Here is a 20,039-nt window from a genome sequence, read left to right on the forward strand (position 1 = left end):
TCCATGTACAACTGTAAGAATACGGGGAGCATCGATACAGTATAGCGTCTTTATTGGAGATTCCAGGGGTACAGCAGGGAGCAGATTGGCAGAACACCAGGTTGCCGAGGGGACCCGAGTCGAACCGAGAGGAGCCGAGTCAAACCGAGGGGACCCGAGTTGAGCCAAGGGGACCCGAGTCGAGCAAGGCCAGTATACGCAAAAAAACACGCAAAGGTTTGCGTGGATTTGATCCCTCCCACTCTAACCCCCCGGATGAAGCTTTCTGATCGTTCCAGCCAAGACCGCGTTACAGCACACGGAGCTGCAGCTATGCTTTGTTGTTTAACAGGTATTTAAATGTCAGGACGGTTTTTCGGGAATGGATGGGTAAAGGGTAAGTTCACAATTGAACAATCCTCTCTCCTTTCTGCATGGCGTTGGCCCAGAACCAAGTGCATTGAAAAGTTTGTTTTGCAGTGTATCGTCTAAGTCAAATTGCGTCTTTTTACCCCTGCGTGACTTCTCTGTGTGATTTCCAAATATTCCGAACCGGTATTGGAAAGTAGTTGCAGAGATGGCGATGAGGTCCCCGGCGGCGGTGCCCCGTGGAGCAGGACGCGGGGCGCAGGGACCCTTAGGCTGGGTAGGGAGCTACGGGAGGACCCTGCGCAGGGCTTTGGAACTCCTGTTTGGAAATAGTATTGGGAAAAGAAGGGTCGAGCTATTATCAAATCACTGGATTAGGTTTTATGTTAAACAAAGATGTGTCCATGAGTGGCGGATGGTTGTTCGGGATCAGAGGATGCGGCCTTGTGTTCAGCCATCCACTCAGTGTACTCCGCTGCTCAGGGACTGTGGGAGCTTGATGTTGGGTTTTATATGGATCCTGTCCGTGTTGACTGTGTGAACGGATGGTGTGGCCTTGGTTTAACGCACCGGTCAACATGCATGCGGTCAGTGGTTCCATGGTGGGCTGCTGTGACCAAACGGTGGGTATGGACCAGCAGATACTGTGTGGCCTGTCATTGTATCCAGCCGTAGCCTGCACATGTATTTAGCTATTGAGGAATTAGCTTAAATCAAAAGTGACTGTAAAGTCAGGCATCCCACTAATGGGCAATATTATATTTAAGTTCTTCAGACAAACCGATGTAAACATTAGTGCCTGTGGAATAATTTGAAAAGCATTCATTGAACAATAACCTAAAAGAATTGGCGTATACAACGCCAAATGTCTTTCGTTAAAGGGGTAGTGAACCCACAATCTTTTTTTTTATTATAATGTTCGCTATATGTCTTATGATCGTCAACATGATCTATTCCTTTTTGCCACTGTTACTAAATTATATTTTTGCCTGTCTCAGCAGACGAGTTTTGAACGTCCCACTCTGAGACCGGTGACGTCGGAGACCTCATGACGTCGAAGTTCTTTAAAAGTGTGCTCTTTAACGTCACAACAAAGGGACATTGTAATGGGAACTGTTTCTGTAACTGCCATTTGATGATTGTGCCTTTTCACTGACTCCTTGGGGTGGTCAAGGGTCAAAGGGTCCAACTGAGAAGTTACCACTATGAGACCCCACATTAAAATTGTCAAATCATTATTTGATTATCAAATCAAATAATGTTAACCTGAGTAAAAATGTTCCTTTATTCCCATCAAGGTGTAGAATGCATAAGGGGATCCCTGCTCCCTAGTGCCCGGTATACCCCAGGCACAAAGGTTAACGTTAGATAAATCTAGGTAGACAAAAAAACAGGTAGAGTGGCTAGACAATTCAATAAATAGAAGACAGCTTGCATGATGAAGGGGAATCGACATGATAGATTTTTCCATCACACATCATGTGTGGAGCAGAGCTGATCTTAGGATTTATAAAACCTGTGCCATGGTATAAGAAGTCCTCACATTAGACAATGCGTCTGACTTAAGTTTGCGCAGCTCTTCGAGCGACACAGGTTGATTTCCCATGCAGGGGACTTCTCCTTTGCCGACCTCTTTGAGAGACACAGGGAACTCCCATCTTGGGGCTCGGATCATTGTTTATTTGTTTTATGGATTATTCTATTGTATGTTATATGTTTATTGTTTGTATAATTTTTTGTATGTTATTGTACCGTTATTCCAGCGTTATTACCCAAATATATAACCATAATTGTTAAAAGTTCGGATGACTTTTTATTCTAGCCAGTTGAGTCGGTTTATAATTGACATGGGCCCGGGAATTCCCACCACATCAGCGGTGACGTTTGCGTCTGAGGGAGTGCAAGGCTTCTCGGACACTTAAACTTTACACCACAGAGAGGGCAATTTTTAATTACATTGCTAATTTTAAAGCTCATACACAACGGCAGTACGTGATTTTTTTCCTTTCTCCTTCCTAGAACTATTAGCCCAAAAGATTTTTTTTACTTCATCTCAATGTTGGATTTATTCTGACTGGGGTTAATTTACACTTTAAGATTTAAGTCAGTTCAGTTTCCGTTCTGATGCTGCGTTGGCATGTGGGAAAAACCAGGGTTAACCATCCAGGAGAACTACTGTATGAAATCAAACAGTTGTCATGGTCCCCAGCCATCCTGGTCCTTTGTCCCTCTGTAACAGCAGAGGATCTTTCACATGTTCCCTTTCCCTGTCTGTTCAAGGCTGCTGTGCCTTCAGTGTTTGACTTCGTTCAGACCGTGGCCGGGGGTTGTGTGTGGAGGCTGCTCAGGTGTAGCAACAGGCGACAGTGACCATTTCTCTTCTAGGTACCTTATATTAGTTGTTTAGCTTCTCTGGATTGAGGATCATCTTTTGTGTTCTCCCTGGTCATTTCCAAGTTTGTTTTTCTACATCGATCCTTGCTTGCGTTGGTTACTTCGTTTTCCGTTGGCTCGTTGCTGTTGTTTACTTTTGACTTGCAACACTGGCGTGAAGCTGCCTGAAGTCTTTAAATATATTCTTTAACTGAAGACAGTATAATCAAGATTCAAAAGTTTGAGTTTATGCCATTTTCTCTTATCTCTAGATACTAGATACAATTACTCTAGCCGAGTAACTGTAATTATCTTTCACCTAGAAACATCATTTCAAATTTGAATTGCTTCAGTGAACCTTCTGTCGTTTTAATATACAAGTTGTTTAAGGGTTTCTTGTTTATCAAAGCTCTTCCATGTCTAATGAAATCCATTGGTGTCTCCCCTCAGATACTTTTAAGAGTCCAACCAACAAATAGTTGTCTGCTTCTGTTAGCCAATGCTCACCAAACACCTCTTATCTTTTATACTGTCAAACAATGCAGGGCCAAAACGCGGCCTGTATGGTGGAGCCGGAGAAGTGGTCGGTTGGCTCACTTTAAGCTATGGAGTATGAGTCAGCTGTAGCCCCCTGCGGCCCAGGGCACAACAATTCCGCCTTTAAAGTCCCAATACATTATCTGTCAATTTAAAGATTAAAATTCCATGGATGGACCGCTTTTAGCTTTTTTCTTGCCCAAAATGAGTCAAGAATAAAATAACCCATTGTGATAGAAGGTGCTGAGAGTCGTAGAGTCTCAGGAATTAAGTGTTCCAACCATTCTGACCCTTTTGATGGTCAAAATATATAAAATGTAAAAATATTAAATAATCTACATTAACTTTAGAATTTCTGAAACACAACTGATCAGAACAAACGCCATTGGAACCATGTGCCGTGGTGTCTAAATACATATTATTGTCCTACCTTTTGCTAAGTTATTGTCTCTCTTTACTCTTCCTCAGGTGTTGATCTGATGCAGCTATGAGGGCCAACAGTTTGGAATCATCTTTTAACAGCTCATTGTGAGAGCTGCCTTGGGATTAACAACACACAGACGTTAACCAGCACAAAGAGTTGACATTTCTGCACGAGCTTGGATGGCAAAGTGAATTGGATTTATTCAACCAACAAATTGTGCTTCTTGAGATAGAAAAGCCATGTTTGATTAGTAAACTGGTAGGATACCCGCAACTGCAAGAAAAATCCAGAAGAGTGGAACAGTCCAGTCAACGGTAGAGGAAGAGCTGCTGAGGATCCGGAAATGACCAGCTTGTTCAGGCGCAACAGCAATGGAGGCTCCAGGAATGGAGGACCTGATGGAGGCGGCGGCCCGACCTCAGGCCAGCTCAACAACAGCAGGCCCAACCGACAAATCCGCCGGCTGGAGTTCAACCAAGCCATGATGGATTTCAAGACCATGTTCCCTACCATGGAATACGAGGTCATTGAGTGTGTGCTACGTTCTAACAATGGGGCAGTGGATGCCACCATTGACCAGCTTCTCCAAATGAGCATTGATGGGAACTGTTCAGATGACAGCTCTGACTCAGAGGACAGCATTTCTCCTGAGGTCAGTGGAATATGTCCTGTCTTCCGCTCATACTGTACTGGAACCTAGGGCTGCACAATTATAGCAACAATTATAATTGTGATTATTTGGCCCAATAATGCGATTGCACTCATTCATTGCGATTAACGGATGATGGATAATTTTTTTCTGGACCAGCTTAGAAACATTTCTTTGTGGCATGGACAGACAAGATCCTAGCACCCTTAACCCAATGCCTGTGATTCATTGGAGTGCTTTTTGCAGAGTTGGAACGGTTTCTTATTCGATTTTAACGTAATGGGTGCACAAAATCTGATTCGGTATCAAGCACTGAAGTTGCTAGGCACCTTTTGTTGTTGCCAGTTTCATCATTATTTTTCCGCCACACAGTCCCCAACAGCCAAATCTGAGAGAGCAACCAATTAGCCCAAGTCTCTTGTGCCACCAATGGGTCAAAGTTGCAACATCTCTAAAGGCAATATCTCTCACCCAATTTGCCCTATAATTTGGTGTCAAATTATGCATCTTCTCAAGCACACAAAGACTTATACAAGAACAGCTTTTCACATCTCCTCCTTGTTGGTCAGTACTTCCGTAAAGATGGAAAGAAATTGGCAGATTCAGAGTTCGCGGTTCAATAGATCATCAGTGAAACATCGTTGCGACACAAATGACTCCTCTAGGTAAATGTAGTAACCTAGAGAACCAGCTACAACCCTGTTTTCATCCAAATGAGCCGTCTTTAGCGAACGGTGAATTGCATTGGCTTCTATGAGCTGTCGGCTTTCAGCCGCGAGCTTAGCCATTATTATTGACTCTAGAGCCCCACAACTTGTTCCATATAGTCCATGGCCTCTAGATGGTCTTACTACAACCTTGAGTTTTGAAAAAAATATCTGAATTTATTTTTAAGGATTTTTTATTTAGCAACAATTTCAATAGCGTCGCCATTATTAACTCTAGAGCCCCAAAACTTGTTCCATCTAGGCATGGCCTCTATATGGTCTTACTACAACTTTTAGTTTTGAAAAATATATCTCTTCTTATTTTTTAGGAATTTTTATTGGGCAAAAATTTCAATAGCATCGCCATTTTGGACTCTATAGCCCCAAAACTTGTTCCACATAGGGATGGCCTTTATATGGTCTTACTGCAACCATTAGTTTTGACAAATATATCTCTTCTTATTTTTGAAGATTTTTTATTTGGCAAAAATGTCAATGTCCATTTTTTGTTTGCAACAATTTCAATAGTGTTGCCATTATTGATTATAAAGCCCCACAACTTGTTCCATAGAGGCTTGGGCTCATTATGGCCCTACTTAAACCTTTGGTTAGGAAAAATATGGGCCATGCGGAACAAGTTTTGGGGCTCTAGAGTTAATAATGGCGACGCTATTGAAATTGTTGCTAAATAAAAAATCCATGAAAATAAGTAGGTATATTTTTCAAAACTAAAGGTTGTAGTAAGACCATATAGAGGCCATGACTATATGGAACTAGTTGTGGGGCTCTAGAGTCAATAATGGCGACGCTATTTGCCCATTGTGGTCGTTTTGCACTTGGTAGACGATCCCTAAGCTCGCGGCTGAAAGCCAACAGCTCATAGAAGCCAATGCAATTCACCGTTCGCTAAAGACGGCTCGTTTGGATGAAAACAAAGTTGTAGCTGGTTCTCTAGGTTAGGCTAGGCCTACTACATTTAGCTAGAGGTGTCATTTGTGTCGCAACAAAGTTACACTGATGATCTATTAAACCACAAACTCTGAATCTGCCAATTTCTTTCCATCTTTACGGAAGTAGCCTACTGACCAACAATCAACTGAACATGTGATGGAAGACTAGGCTATGGGATTCTGATGTCGTAATTCTGAGATAATTATTTCATAATTACGAGATAAATATCTCGTAATTATGAGATAATTATCTCGTAATTAGGCCAATGACATAAAGATCTCGTAATTATGAGATAACTATCTCGTGATTAGGGGAAGGATAAAGATCTCGTAATTATCTCGTAATTATGACATAAAGATCTCATTATGAGATAATTATCTCGTAATTCTGACATAAAGATCTCGTATGATCTTTGTCATAATTAGGAGATAACCTGACCCTTTGTTTTTTGCAATACGCCACCGTACACACATGATGTATATTAGTTATTTTACTCAAAGGTTACAAGTGGACTAATGACATAAGTTCACTCAACAGGGACAATTAACTTCACCTTTTTTAATTGGAGCCCTGAACATTATGGGGGAATGTGAATTAACGTACTTGTGACAAATGTTAAATATTGTAATGATGTGTTCTATCTAGATTCTGGAGAGAACTTTGGAGCCTGACAGTTCAGATGAGGAACCGCCCCCTGGCTACTCTCCTCCAACATACGACCTGCACGCACATGACAGGAAGTATCCACAGGCTCCTCCCCCAAGGTATACACTTTTAGAGTGGCATATAGCTTTTTTATTTATTTATTTTTTATACAGCTTTTTGATGGTTTATTTTTACCGTTGTTGTGTGTGAGCGTGACATGAAAATGATCTTGTGACTGTATTTTAGTTTGTATTAATTTGATTTTTGGTTTAACCTACCAGTTAACAGGATTGTATCCATAGCTTATAACCCGAATGGACGAGGTTTGACCTCCTGGGCCCAGCTACCCATGTCAATGGCAGTGACATGGTACATGTTCAGGACAGTGACATGGCACATGTACCATGTCACTTTCCTGAACTTGTACCATGTCACTGTCCTGAACGTGTACCATGTCACTATCCTTAACGTGTACCATGTCACTATCCTTAACGTGTACCATGTCACAGTCCTTAACGTGTACCATGTCACAGTCCTTAATGTGTACCATGTCACAGTCCTTAACGTGTACCATGTCACTGTCCTGAACATGTACCATGTCACTGACCTGAACGTGTTCCATGTCACTGTCATGAAAGTGTATCATGTCATTGTCCTGAACATGTAACGTGTACCATGTCACTGTCCTGAACATGTACCATCCTCTGGCCATCTCATCATAAAATGCACGGATGAGAAGGGTTGGGGGTTCGGCTATTGGTTTCACTTATGGTATAGCTGTATCCCTTCTCCTCATGTGATTGTTGGGTTGTTTGGCTATTGGTTTCAAACATGATATGGCTGTATCCCTTCTCCTCATATGATTTGTAGGTTTGAAGCCCAGCTGTCTACTCGTTGCCAGGTGGGAAGCTACCGGCACTGGAATCCTCCGCTTTTAGGGAACCTCCCAGAAGACTTCCTACGCATCTTGCCCCAACAACTAGAACACATTAAAGTAAGCAGGGATATCTTTCCAGCTTGATCTTAAATGAACAAGTTGTGTTAAAGAAATGTGATGGTACTCTGATGCGAGCCATGAGGTGTATTTCTATATTTCTCCATGACCATTTAACCTCTGGCCATCCCAGCCAAACCCCGTCACCTCTGAGAGCCAACAGACGACCCGGGCCCGCTCCGCGCCGGCCGCTGGGGGAACCGGCAGTGCCTCAGGGTCAAGAGGGGCAGCTACTGAACCGGAGGGGAAGCTGAAACAGTACCTGGAAGATGAGCGCATTGCCATGTTCCTGCAGAATGAGGAGTTCATGAGGGAGTTGCAACGAAACCACGATTTCCTTATTGCTCTGGAAAGAGGTATGTTTTCAACAGGGTGATTCTGGATTATCTTTCCTACTAGCCAGGCTAGTAGAGAAACCGTTAACCTAACTGACCTTACTACTGCCTCTACTGCTTTGGCCTTTTAACGTCCCTACATCTGTTTTATAGAGTTAAAAACTACAGCTGAGTGGAAGCTAGTGGTGTGCACAGTTATCAAACGTTTTCACACTGCCAAATATGCCCGTCTTATGCTGGCTTTTCTCCCGGCATGGTCTGCGCGTTTGGTTTCGCACCCCAATTTACCCTCTCGGACCCTACACATATTGGGGGGGTTTAATTTTCATGTAAATGCGAATAGACGGCTTTGCGGTTCCAGGGCTGGGACTTGGGTAGATGTGTTGCTGCGTTGTCTCTACAACAGAAACAACGCAGCGATATCAACATCAGTAGTTCTAACTGGAGAGACGGTAAAATCTGCAAACTGCTGACCATCATGGGAGAGAAGGTGTACTAGTCTGGGTGGATCTGAGCAGCAATCCCACTATCCAGTTCAGCTAAAATAATTGATAATGAATAACTCCAAGAAGCATGGTGCCGATTAGGAAGGTTTACTCAAATTCAAAGAGTGAAACTGAAACACAAACATAAATATATATCAGTTACAAAACGGGATGCACTCAAAATCAAAAACACAATATAACATATTGCAATAACTAAGTGCACGAAAGTTGGAGCTTTACTGTATCACTCCACAGGCAATAAACAGATTTGGAAAACATAGCTGGCGCCATATAAAATGGTACAAATCGATGATTCAATAACCAAAATAATGCTGCTTATGCGTGGCTAAGGACCTAACAAGCTGCAGTACTTACAAGCATTGCGATCATACAGCTAGCAAGACTAGGAAGGTGGAAGATGCGATTTGCGGAAGTACTAACAAATAAAGACGGCTCGATAAAATAAAAGCCTCAGCGACGAATAGGGTCCAGAACAGAAGGTGATGCAGTCGCATTTAACAAAGACGTTGAAAGCTGGTGTTATCTACGAGAAAGACACAGAGGAACTTTCCTTACGAGGCTTTCGTCAGGATAAACAACATGTGGCCAGCAAAATAAAGAATATGTTGGAGTTTTTGCACTTGTAAATAGTAGCCTTCACTGAGATGTCATCTACACATTAGTGCATGTGAGTGGCTTGAATAAATAAAAAAACATTCAGAGTAAGCATATTATTCTAAAGAGGTCTACTCTCCATGCGTAGTCCCGCCTACTCCAATGAACCAAGAAAGCCAGCTTCTTGACGAAGGCGGATTTACCTCGGTTTTACACAGGCAAGACAGTAAGATTTCAGGGTGTGCGAAGTTGCGACCGTACCGGCTTGGCAGTGTAAAAATGCCTATTGTTACTGAAAATGTTAGATCCTGTTGTCCATCCCTTTTGATCTGTGAGTCCTCCTATTTAACTAAATGATACAAAAATCGAATAGCGCTACTATTGAAAAATATTGTATAACACTTAAAATGAAAACTACACTTTGAATATAACAAGATATAATCGAAAATTATATATTTTAAATGTTATGGAAATGTTGACACAAATTAACATAAGTGCAAAAATGACAGTGGAGACTTAATTTGAGTAGAATGTAAGTAGAGTGTAAAAGTAGAATTTTAAGTCCTTCACAGGATCGGGTTCAGGATGTATCTGGAGCAGGTACCTCCATGGAGGTTTCCTTGAGTTGTATCTTCTGGCTCTGCGGTGAATCCCATGCCGCGGGGTCGATGCTTTGCTGTGTTGGGTGTTGGTTAGGGGTCGGCTTAGCTCAGGAGGTAGAGCAGGTTGACTCTGTGTGTCAAGGTGTCCCTAAGCAAGACACTTAAGCCTAACTACTCCTGACGAGCTGGCTGTCCCCATGCGTGGTTGACTCCACTGTCGGTGTGTCAATGTGTGTATTAACTGTTCGGTCCTTTGGATACAAGTGTCTGCTAAATGCCCTAAATGTAAATGTGTTGTGACATTCCCTCCTCACCGCTGGTAAACAGTGTTCCTAATACCTCTTCTGTTTTTGTAGATCGCTTGAAGTATGAATCAAAGAAGTTGAAGTCCAATCATTCATCTAGCCTGGAGAATTCCACAGGTAGACCTTAATCAAGCTTTCTGGGAAGCCGTGAACCGTGACAGGTTGAGGGTCTTCCTCACAACATGTTCATTCTCTCTACCCAGGGGAGCATTGTCCTTCCAACCCCGGGGAATCGGATGAGGCCCTGTTCCAGGACAAACTCAAACACATGGGCAAATGTAATGCGCCTCAACTTTTTATGATGACTTTGGACCGATTACATTTTGAAATGTGCTGACCGTTGTCCTCTTTTCTCTTGTGTAGCCACAAGAAAGAAGCTGTTTGAAATTGCCAGAACCTTCTCAGAAAAGACTAAGCGGAAAAAGTCTAAACGGAGGACACTGCTGAAACACCATTCGTATCCTTCAAGTCGAATCATATGAACGTGTTTTATTATAATTAATAATATCAAAATAGCGGCCCAGCACCACTTGGGTCCCGGTGTCTGCATCAGGGTTCAGGGGGGTCTTGATGTCCTGCCTGCATAAAGCTGGACACGACTCTTCTGGTTCTCATTTCTGTCTGTAAATATATTTAAGCAATAATTATGTAGAGAATGAACTATTATTTATATCAAAAAACAATAGATCACCATTGGCCACTATACTGCTCCAAGCGTATTGGATCTTATACATGAAACTATTTACGTAATAATTTTTGTAGTACAAATGTACTCCTAAACATTAATCCAAACAATAACGTGAAAGTTAAGCCTAGCGGGTCCTTCACTGAAACCAGTTTGTAAAATGGTTAATGCTGGAATGTAGTGACGACATAAATGCTTTAATTTACTTCCAATATTTGAAACATCACATGAGTGTTGTTAAATATGATGATTCCCAGTTCAGTTGGAAAGCGTTGTCTTTCTTAGCACGTTTCCAGTCTTGGCACAGCGAACTCTACGGCCAACCTCCTGGATGCTGTGGAGGGAAACCCCTGTGGTAAGGTTCAGCTTTACAATATCTTCTATTTGTATTGAGAATACCACAAGAACAAGCACAACTATAGTAGACGAAGTGGAATACCCCTTTGGCTTTTCTCAATCTAGTGGTTGGAAAAACATGATGGTGGATATATCTTACAATTGTGAGGGTTAAGTCTACCGCTGGATGCCCTGCTCTCAGACCTGCCAGTTGGAGGATGGACCAATAGGAGGCTGCCGTTGTTCTTGAAGGCGGTGTAGTTGATTATGCAATAAAGACAACAGGAAAGGTGCAAAATCAAGATTGTTTCAGAGTTGCTGTGGAGCCTTGTCTTTAAACCACAAGCACACATTTAGTAATAAATAAAGGTATGCTCCTTTTAACAAAAATCAGATCGGCAATGTGCAAATTGCAGCATAATTATAGTCCAGAGAGGAGCTGACCCTGGACACACGCATGGTTGGGTAAAGACTATCAAACTGGTGCTTTGCAAGCCGTTCCTTTTTGTTTTTTTGTGGTTGGGGTGCATCAGAAAATACATCACAGTAGAGGGGTACAGTTGTTAGGGCAGCACTGCCGTAGAGGGAGCGTTTCAGAACAACGTCCGGCTCACCAAGACGGCTTATCGATGAAGCTACAGATTATTTCAATCAGAAATGGATGTGAAACATAACGTACATAAATGTGCACATTTAGATTGATTCAAAGAAAAAGACGTGCGCTGTTCTTCAGACTGGATTGGGAAAGGGCTCTGTTGATCAGCTTAATCTACAGTTCATCTGAGGTCTTAACGTACCGTCCGTCAGGGCATGAGTTCAAATTAGCCGCTTGCGCAAAAGGTCAGTCTCTCGCGATAGCGACTGAAGAGACGTCACAGGAATCGTGGAAAACAGTCTGTACCTCACCTCATTTAAAGGGGTGATATCATGCTTTTTTAGACTTTTCCCTTTGCTTTAGACTGTTATGACGCTGTCCAAGCCAAAATTTACTTCCGTAACAGTGTGACGTCAGACTTGCAGTGGGCGTTGCTGAAGTGCAGAAGTCCCACCTCCCGGCTACCCACAATGTTTACAACTTCTCCGGGGTGTGAACTCTATGCATGTGCAAAACGTTCGATCAATCGCAACAGTGTGCTTGCTGTCAAATCACAATCACTACTCGGAAGGGGGGCCTTAATACGACATGATTCAAATCAGACCTTTTGAAAGATGCTGAAATTGGTTTTGCAGAAATGTGAGAATAATAAAGGGTGTTTTTAACATACAAGCATGTAACCCTATTCAAATAGTACCCCCAAATGCAATATTGACTCTTTAACGATCCCCACGTGACCTTGGCTGAAGGGACTTCTAATAAGGAAGAGCGGCATCATAAGAGCAAAGCTGTACAACCTGTGGTTCCTCTCTGCTCACACCTGTTCTCTGTTCCAGAGGAGGACGGCCAGTCTAGAAGAGTGGACATCCCGGAGGAGAGTGAACAACACAAGTCTTGATCTTTCTAAGTAATTACCTTTTTACTTCTGAAACTGCTTTTTATCTTCTTGTTTACAGTTTAAAATAGGATTAGATTCATCTATTCTGTGTATATGGAACATTTGAATGTAGTCAATGCAGTAAGCAGCTATTCCGGTCCTCGCATTCCTTCCCCTTTCTCTGAGCATTCCTACACATGGGCATAAATTCAGGAATACCAAGATGGAGAATACAATCATTATTTTCTTAGAGTTTAGCGTGGCTTAATTTTAAAAGTGTGTTTTTCTGCTGCAATTTGAACCAAACTCTTTCCTTGATTCTTGGGTGCTGAATCCCAACAGGGATTCATGGCTGCTGCAGTTTGAACCTGTAGACTCCTGGCGAACAACAACCTCCCATCCAGAGGAACATTCAGAACTAGCCTGTCCGCAGATCTCTATTGCAACAAAATGGCAACCAGCATTTTCTCTTACTTTGCTTATTCTTATGGAGTGAACCACACACACTAAATAATGAAGTAACTAAAAATAACTTTCAATGTACATTAGCTGTATTATTATAATCTCTGTATTTCTGTATTTTTCTGTTTTTCTTCTGTATGGATATATTTTATTCTCATATTTATTCCCCTAAACATTTATTTCCACATCTTTGTATATATGAATATATTTATTTCTGTAATTGCTGTGATCTTAATGAGAGGTTTGGATGATGTTTGGACCAGCTCCTTAAGAACTATAACCTTTTAGCTGAGAGACAGACGGATGATTCTCTTTAGCAGTCTTTTTCAATATTTTGATAGCTCAGAAACGAGGCCGCCACCATTTCAATCAATGGTCATCACATGAAGATTGTACTTTCTATCAAATATATTCATTTCTGCAACACAATATCAGGGAATAAAGAAAACGGAAATAAACGTGTGGGAAAATTGTTTGAATTGGATGTGGAGCTAAATAGAAATTAAAAAAGAAAAAATAGATTTAATTTGATTTCACCCATTTCCTCTATTTTTTGCAAAGGTGAATTTTGGCCCTGCATATTTTCAGATGTAGTACCATTCCTGCCCTCTGAGCATTAAATAGTAGTAGTCTGAGGTCTGAGGTGTCTTTATTATGACTAGACCACATTCTTCTGCCTTTTCTAAAACATACTGTGGCATTTCATACCGTTTTCCTAGAACACCTATCTGCCTGGCTACGAGAGGTATAGGACTACTGACGTGATATATGTAAGGGACAATGCCCGACGAGGTGTCCATTATCAGGAATTTTACCACGGTCTGGGGGAATTCTCGATTCTGATTGGCTGCAGGGTCGGCATTAACTCCTGATATACGGACACCTGGGCTGGGTTGCACCAACTGGGCGTAAGCCTGATCTTAACTACGCCTGGTCGTAACATGGCGTTTTAAGTCCGACCTAACCATTACGCCGGTTGCGCCAACTGGACTTAGCGTTCTTTTCACTAAAACCAGGGGTAAATCCTACGCCTGGTCAGGGGCGGGCGTAGAGTTGAAAGAGTTTCTATAGCAATTACATCCAATCCAATGCAGCGCTACCACCATCCTTGCAACTGCTCATTGCGCTTCTCTTCTATGCAAACGGGGCATTTGAAAACACAGCTGGCGATATGATCAGTGTTCACAGATCGACCGCCTGTCGGGTTATCCGGAGGGTTTCACTGCCTTCATGGGGAGATGCGGATGCACCCAGAACGGGTCTGCACAGAAATAGCTGCGTGCACCTTTCTGCACAACATCTCCAAGAGACAGACACCATCAGCCACCGGCACCATCAGCCACCGGCAGTCCCCGAGGAACTGCGATCAAGCCAGCCGACCCATCGAGATCGGCAGTCAAGCCAGCCGACCCCGTTTTTTTGCTGTACCTGTTTATACTAGCCATTACGGTAATAGCGTCTCAGAACTAGTTTCAAATTAAAAGCATTCGTCGGGTACAAACCAAAAGACAGTCAATAAAAGCAAATACTATCAAAGGAAGTGTACGGCAGTTGTGATATGTACTTTCAAAATAAAGGCCCACCTAAAAAAAGACCAAGATTTGGAGTCGATTTAAAAGGAAACGCACTGTTATCCCAGACGCACTCCACTTCAGGGTTATAGTTCACGACCCCATAGGGTCACCCAAGAAGTTTCAGGACATTCTGATGTGTAGTTTCAAATTAAAAGCCCACTCGATACTGAAAAATTACACATATTACATATGATTTTGGATTCAATTTAAAAGGAAATGCCCTGTTATTCCAGGCTCATTTCATATCAGGGTTATAGTTCACGACCCCATAGGGTCACATAAGAAGTTTCAGGATATTTTGATCTGGAGTTTCAAAATAAAAGCCCACCAAAAATTCCAATATGAGACATATTAAATATGATTTTGGATTCAATTTAAAAGCAAATGCCCTGTTATCCCAGACTCATTCCACTTCAGGGTTATAGTTCAGGATCCCATAGGGTGACCCAAGAAGTCTCAGGACATTTTGATGTGTAGTTTCAAAATAAAAGCCCACAAACAATTCCAATATGAGACATATTACATATGAATTGGATTCAATTTAAAAATGAATGCCCTGTTATTCCAGGCTCATTCCACTTCAGGGTTATAGTTCACGATCCCATAGGGTGACCCAAGAAGTTAAGAATAGTTATTCCTGTTTGATTTCCCATTTTTACTTTTGGCCCTATTCCTCCAGCACGTGGGCTTCATTGCTTTTGACATTTCTTCTGGTTTAAATATTTTAATGCTTTTGCCGTTGTAGGATCACAGTGGAATAATAATATGGCCTTGTAAGTATAGGAATCCTAATTTTGATGAGTACGAAAAGGTTCGGGGTCACCCAAACTCCATTACTCTACAGGCCATCACCATCTTTGCAGAAACCATTTCACCCCACCAGGAGTTCCACCACTGAACCTCTAGGCAGCGGTATACGGTCTTCATCTATCAACTTTGCTCCACCACTTTAGTATTCTACTTCGATGGATACTGTAATAGATTTTTATTCAATGAATTTTGTACACTTTTATCTTTTTATTTTTTGTATATGTCTCCACAAAATAAAATGTTGTTCTAATTGCAAAGGACACAATCCCACTTGCTTGCCCTTGCTTGTAGGAGTTGGTCTTTACCCATCCCCAGACACTGCTCGTGGTATCACCTCTGCATGTGTCACACATTATCTGTAAAATGAAATAAGCAGACAATATCGTTATCATATTGGCATGAATAAGAGGCCGTGAAGGACAATTGTTTTAAGGAATGTAGGGAATTTAGTCTGCAACGTTGTTCATGGTTTTCTTTTTGCAGAAAAAGTTTGAGAAATACTCAAACAATATATTTTTATTATATTAACATACAATAACCCTAAATCATAAATGTACAAGAAATAATGAGAACCACTTACCCAATCAGTAGTTGGAGGCACTGATCCTGGGGGGCTTTGAGGCAGAGCACATTGCACAGTGGTTGTCCATATCAAACACTGAAAGAAATTAAATTTCTTCTATTACTCACACTTAATAATAAGACATTCCAGTTTTTTGGCAACTGGGATCAATTTATATGAAGCTTGTCAAGGGACAGCACAGCATTAACAGAGACACATAAAGGCAGACATACTCAGACAATGAATAGTAATGCAATTCTATTAACAATCTAATTTAATTTTGGCAGACTGTGTTAAGTTTACCAGCAGACTGTATTGATGTTTTCTTAGGAATGTTTATTATTCTGTTAATTGATTGAGTCCTGTTATCATGTGATTGGATAATGAGTTAATATGAGATATGTGTTGGATATTTGATGGTGAATTTGTGCATAAAATGAATGACGCTTTGGACTACGAAACCTGTATATGTGTGCATTCACTTTACGACGCTGTAGTTTACTTGAATGTGTTTTATTGCATTTAACCACATAACAAAACTAACAACCTCATATAAATAAATGAGAAAAACTTCTAACAAACCTGAACCACTGAGTAATCCAAGTGAAAACTCAGTCCTCGCATTAGCCATCTCCTTCTTGGATGTCGCAAAGGACATGAGTGGCAATGCTGGAAATCCCTCCATCACTGCCTTCGCCATCTACTCCAACATACAGAATAAAGCTTGTAATCTTTGAAACATTGTTTTTAAACAGAAATGCAATAAATGCAAATAGACTTATACAATACATGGATGTAAACATGTGTCAACAATCTTCCCTCACTTCAATCACATTAACATCAATCAAAAATTTATACATCATACATTTTAGTGAGAATTCACTATTTGGACATCAATAAGTTGTTTTAGTTTTTATATGCACAACAATTGTTTATTGTGCTAACTGTAATTTATGGAATATTTGTCTTCTTTGACTTTAAATTATGTATTGAATATATTTTTAAGAACTCAATGTTTGCTGCATTGTTATTTATTCATATTTTGTACATTGAATCAAGACACTGACTTCCCCACTGAAAATCTGACATGTAAGGTATTAAAACACAATGTAATTTTGGACATGCAGTGAAAGAACAATGCAACATTGTTCCTATCCCCCATTGAAATCATGTTAAAATTATAAACGTCCTGTCAATCACCAACTCAGAAGAGCAACAATTTTCTTTATTAGAAAAACTGGTATTATGTATCATTCATCCATTAGGATATGTCGTAGTGACTTTATCCTTTTGAATATAGAAAAAAAATGAATATGTAATATTTCAATTGCTTAAACTATTTAGCCAATACTTCTAAAGACTTTTGCCATCAGTCTTTCATTTCTTGTGATGGTTGCTATTTACCCCTTTTCAGATAAACCATGTTTTTTCTATTTCAGATAAACCATGTTTTTTCTACTGACTTTGACAGATTTTTCTCATCTTCAGGAATTCCGTTTGGAAAACACATGGAGGTATCAAACCACATGCAATAACAATCTCAATGTCAGGTTTAAATAATAATAACCTTCTAATCAGTAAAGCTCTAGGAACACAAAGCCAAATAACTGCTTTAATTGACAGCTTTTTGGGATCTCTGTCTTATTCTGTTATTTGCAACATTTTAACAAAAAAAAAGGTGCATGATATCATACCAGATGCTATTGTCATCTTTGAAATTGTGTTAATTATGTTACACTGATTTCTTCAGGCAAATCTACTAAAATGTAAAATCAAACTTTATGAAAAAGTTGATGACCTACCCAATTCTTTTTACAGCATTTTTGGACTCTGCTTGCTCGGCTTTATTCTCCATTGGATCCACCAAAAAGACCGAGCATGTGGCAGGGATTATGCACTAAAAATAGAATTGTTATTTAAAACTACATCACATACAGTTACAAAAACAGATTTTAGACCAGCAGCCTTGAATCACTGACCAGTAGATTCCAGTGTACTCTGCCAACATTCACAAATGACAGTATTGCTTGGTACAAGCTGAAGTCTGTAATGAAGAACAGAAAATCATTTTAAGTTGAAGTTTGTTATGTTTTCATTTGAAAAAAATATTAAATTAATGTGATTTATTCAAATTCTTAAATTAGATCAACCAAAACCTTCATGCTGTTATACTAAATAATTAAACTTGACAAATGCAAATCAACCTGTTCTTAATAAAAGTTTTTTATTAAGAAAAGTCTGGACAGGTTAATGGACTGAGTACAAGCATTACCCTTGGCAAGCTGTGTTCTCTCATTTGATCTCTTTTGCCAAATAGTATTACACCTGCGGTGTAATGGTTTAGCAGGTAAATACTCTGGCCACGTTGACATTCGCGGGCATTTAGATGGAAGAGGCCCTCCATTAACTAAATTAAGTAATATAGATAAAGACAGAAGAAGACAAAAAAAATATAGTGAATTACACAATAATCACATGTAATATGTCTCATATTTGAATGTTTTATGGGCTTTTATTTTGAAACTACACATCAGAATGTCCTGAAACTTCTTGGGTGACCCTATGGGGTCATGAACTATAACCCTGATATGAATTGAGCCTGGAATAACAGGGCATTTTATAAAAAAATGAATCCAAAATCATATGTAATATGTCTGATATTTGAATTTTTGGTGGGCTTTTATTTTGAAACTACACATCAGAATGTCCGTACATTTCCTTTGATAGTATTTGCTTTTAATGACTGTCTTTCGGTATGTACCAGACAAATGCTTTTATTTTGAAAATAGTTCTGAGGCGCTATTACCGTAATGGCAAGTATATACAGGTACAGCAAAAAACTGGGTCGGCTGGCTTGACCGCCGATCTCGATGGGTCGGCTGGCTTGACCGCAGTATGAGCGACCTGTGGCAGACAGCCATTGTCACCATGGCTGCTGTAAAAAGCAGCTGTAGCTGGCTGCTTTCAGTCTCAACCAAAAGCCTATGTTATCAGTTAACATCTCATTGAACAGAATAAATATACGTGCGTCAGTATAGTAAAAACATAGGCCTACATAAAATAATATATTGGTTAGATATACAGTATGATCAGAGGAATTTAAAATGTGTAAAATATGATCAGAGATGTTTAAGATATGATCAGAGATGTTTTAAATGTGTAAAATAATTAAAAGACCTTTCAAAACACAGGGATTTAGAACTTGATTCCCCCGGGGGGGGAATCACTCTCTCATACTTTGAAAACCCCTGTTTTACACTATTGCTTTTATTGTGGAGTTTTTCCATCTTCTCTGAAGTAGGGGCATCTCATCGTCTGACTTAAAGTTATTATATATATAGTTAGGGGGCATACATCCTAAGCTATTGTACTTTAACTGAACAGGTAGAGTAGACACGAGCTAGGTCTGGGGGTTAGGGACCTAGATCCTCTGACTTCCAGCCATTCAGGGAAGAGTGATTTACCCCTACTAAGCGGACGTAGGTCCCATCCGCTGCACATATGCATGAGAATTGGGACTTTTAAGCTTCACATAAATGAGCGTCACTTGGGAGATGAACCCCGCACGCAGAAATCCAAAACTGACGCGCTACTCCTCCTCCACTCTACCACTCTCTCACGGAGACACAATGCGCAACAGTAAGCATTGTCTACGTTAGGTCCAACAAGGACGATAAAATAGCGAATACCCTCTAATGATAACCAGTATCTCTCATAAAGAATATTCTCAGACACTGCCAAGGGATCGGTCCCGAAAGAGCCTCTGTCGGAGAGACCCCTGGTCCACGGGAACACCCAGTAATGGTGACGCCATTGTCAAATGAGGGGCTAGGAAGCTGCGCACGCCGATCTAACCCGATAGAGCTGAAAACCTGCTCCCTGCCAGGTTTGGTTGAAAGCATAAGTCACCATGGTGATACAGCGACGCTGAAAGAGATCGACTTTCGTGTCCCCACTTACCCAGGCTTTGAGCGCAACATACCTCGCTAACCCACTAATCGAGGGTCGTAGTACAGGCCACTGGTGTCACACTGAAGAAAGAGGTTATTGTAAAAAGGTTCACCGCTTCAGCCATTGTTGTTTGTTTTGATGTTCGACGGATCGGTTGGACCCGGAAGTTTTATTTTGAAAGGGTGTTACGTCACGACTTAACAGCCGATAGTTTGGG

The 20,039-nt window shown here is 40.8% G+C and overlaps 1 protein-coding gene and 1 long non-coding RNA gene across 3 annotated transcripts; one reads left to right on the plus strand and one right to left on the minus strand.

Moving 5' to 3' along the window:
* The first annotated feature begins 260 nt into the window (after window positions 1–260).
* cuedc1b (CUE domain containing 1b) lies at window positions 261–13,506 on the plus strand. The gene is made up of 11 exons (XM_079731634.1): window positions 261–376; window positions 3,727–4,334; window positions 6,635–6,753; window positions 7,505–7,628; window positions 7,762–7,984; window positions 10,022–10,087; window positions 10,174–10,248; window positions 10,334–10,427; window positions 10,952–11,010; window positions 12,423–12,493; window positions 12,806–13,506. The coding sequence occupies exons 2-10, from the start codon at window positions 4,026–4,028 to the stop codon at window positions 12,482–12,484; spliced, it is 1,131 nt and encodes a 376-aa protein (XP_079587760.1). The 5' UTR covers window positions 261–376; window positions 3,727–4,025; the 3' UTR covers window positions 12,485–12,493; window positions 12,806–13,506.
* Window positions 13,507–15,532: 2,026 nt separating this feature from the next.
* LOC307072620 lies at window positions 15,533–19,974 on the minus strand. 2 transcript variants are annotated; one of them, XR_013811694.1, is made up of 7 exons: window positions 19,854–19,974; window positions 18,144–18,278; window positions 17,851–17,915; window positions 17,674–17,768; window positions 16,454–16,571; window positions 15,890–15,967; window positions 15,533–15,665 (listed from the first exon to the last, which is right to left on the minus strand). It is a non-coding gene; the product is annotated as an uncharacterized lncRNA (long non-coding RNA). The 2 variants fall into 2 exon arrangements; XR_013811695.1 differs by lacking the exon at window positions 19,854–19,974 and having other exon boundaries at window positions 18,144–19,120.
* Window positions 19,975–20,039: the final 65 nt, after the last annotated feature.

Source organism: Pollachius pollachius (assembly GCF_949987615.1).
Source record: "Pollachius pollachius genome assembly, chromosome: 3".
NCBI lineage: Eukaryota > Metazoa > Chordata > Actinopteri > Gadiformes > Gadidae > Pollachius > Pollachius pollachius.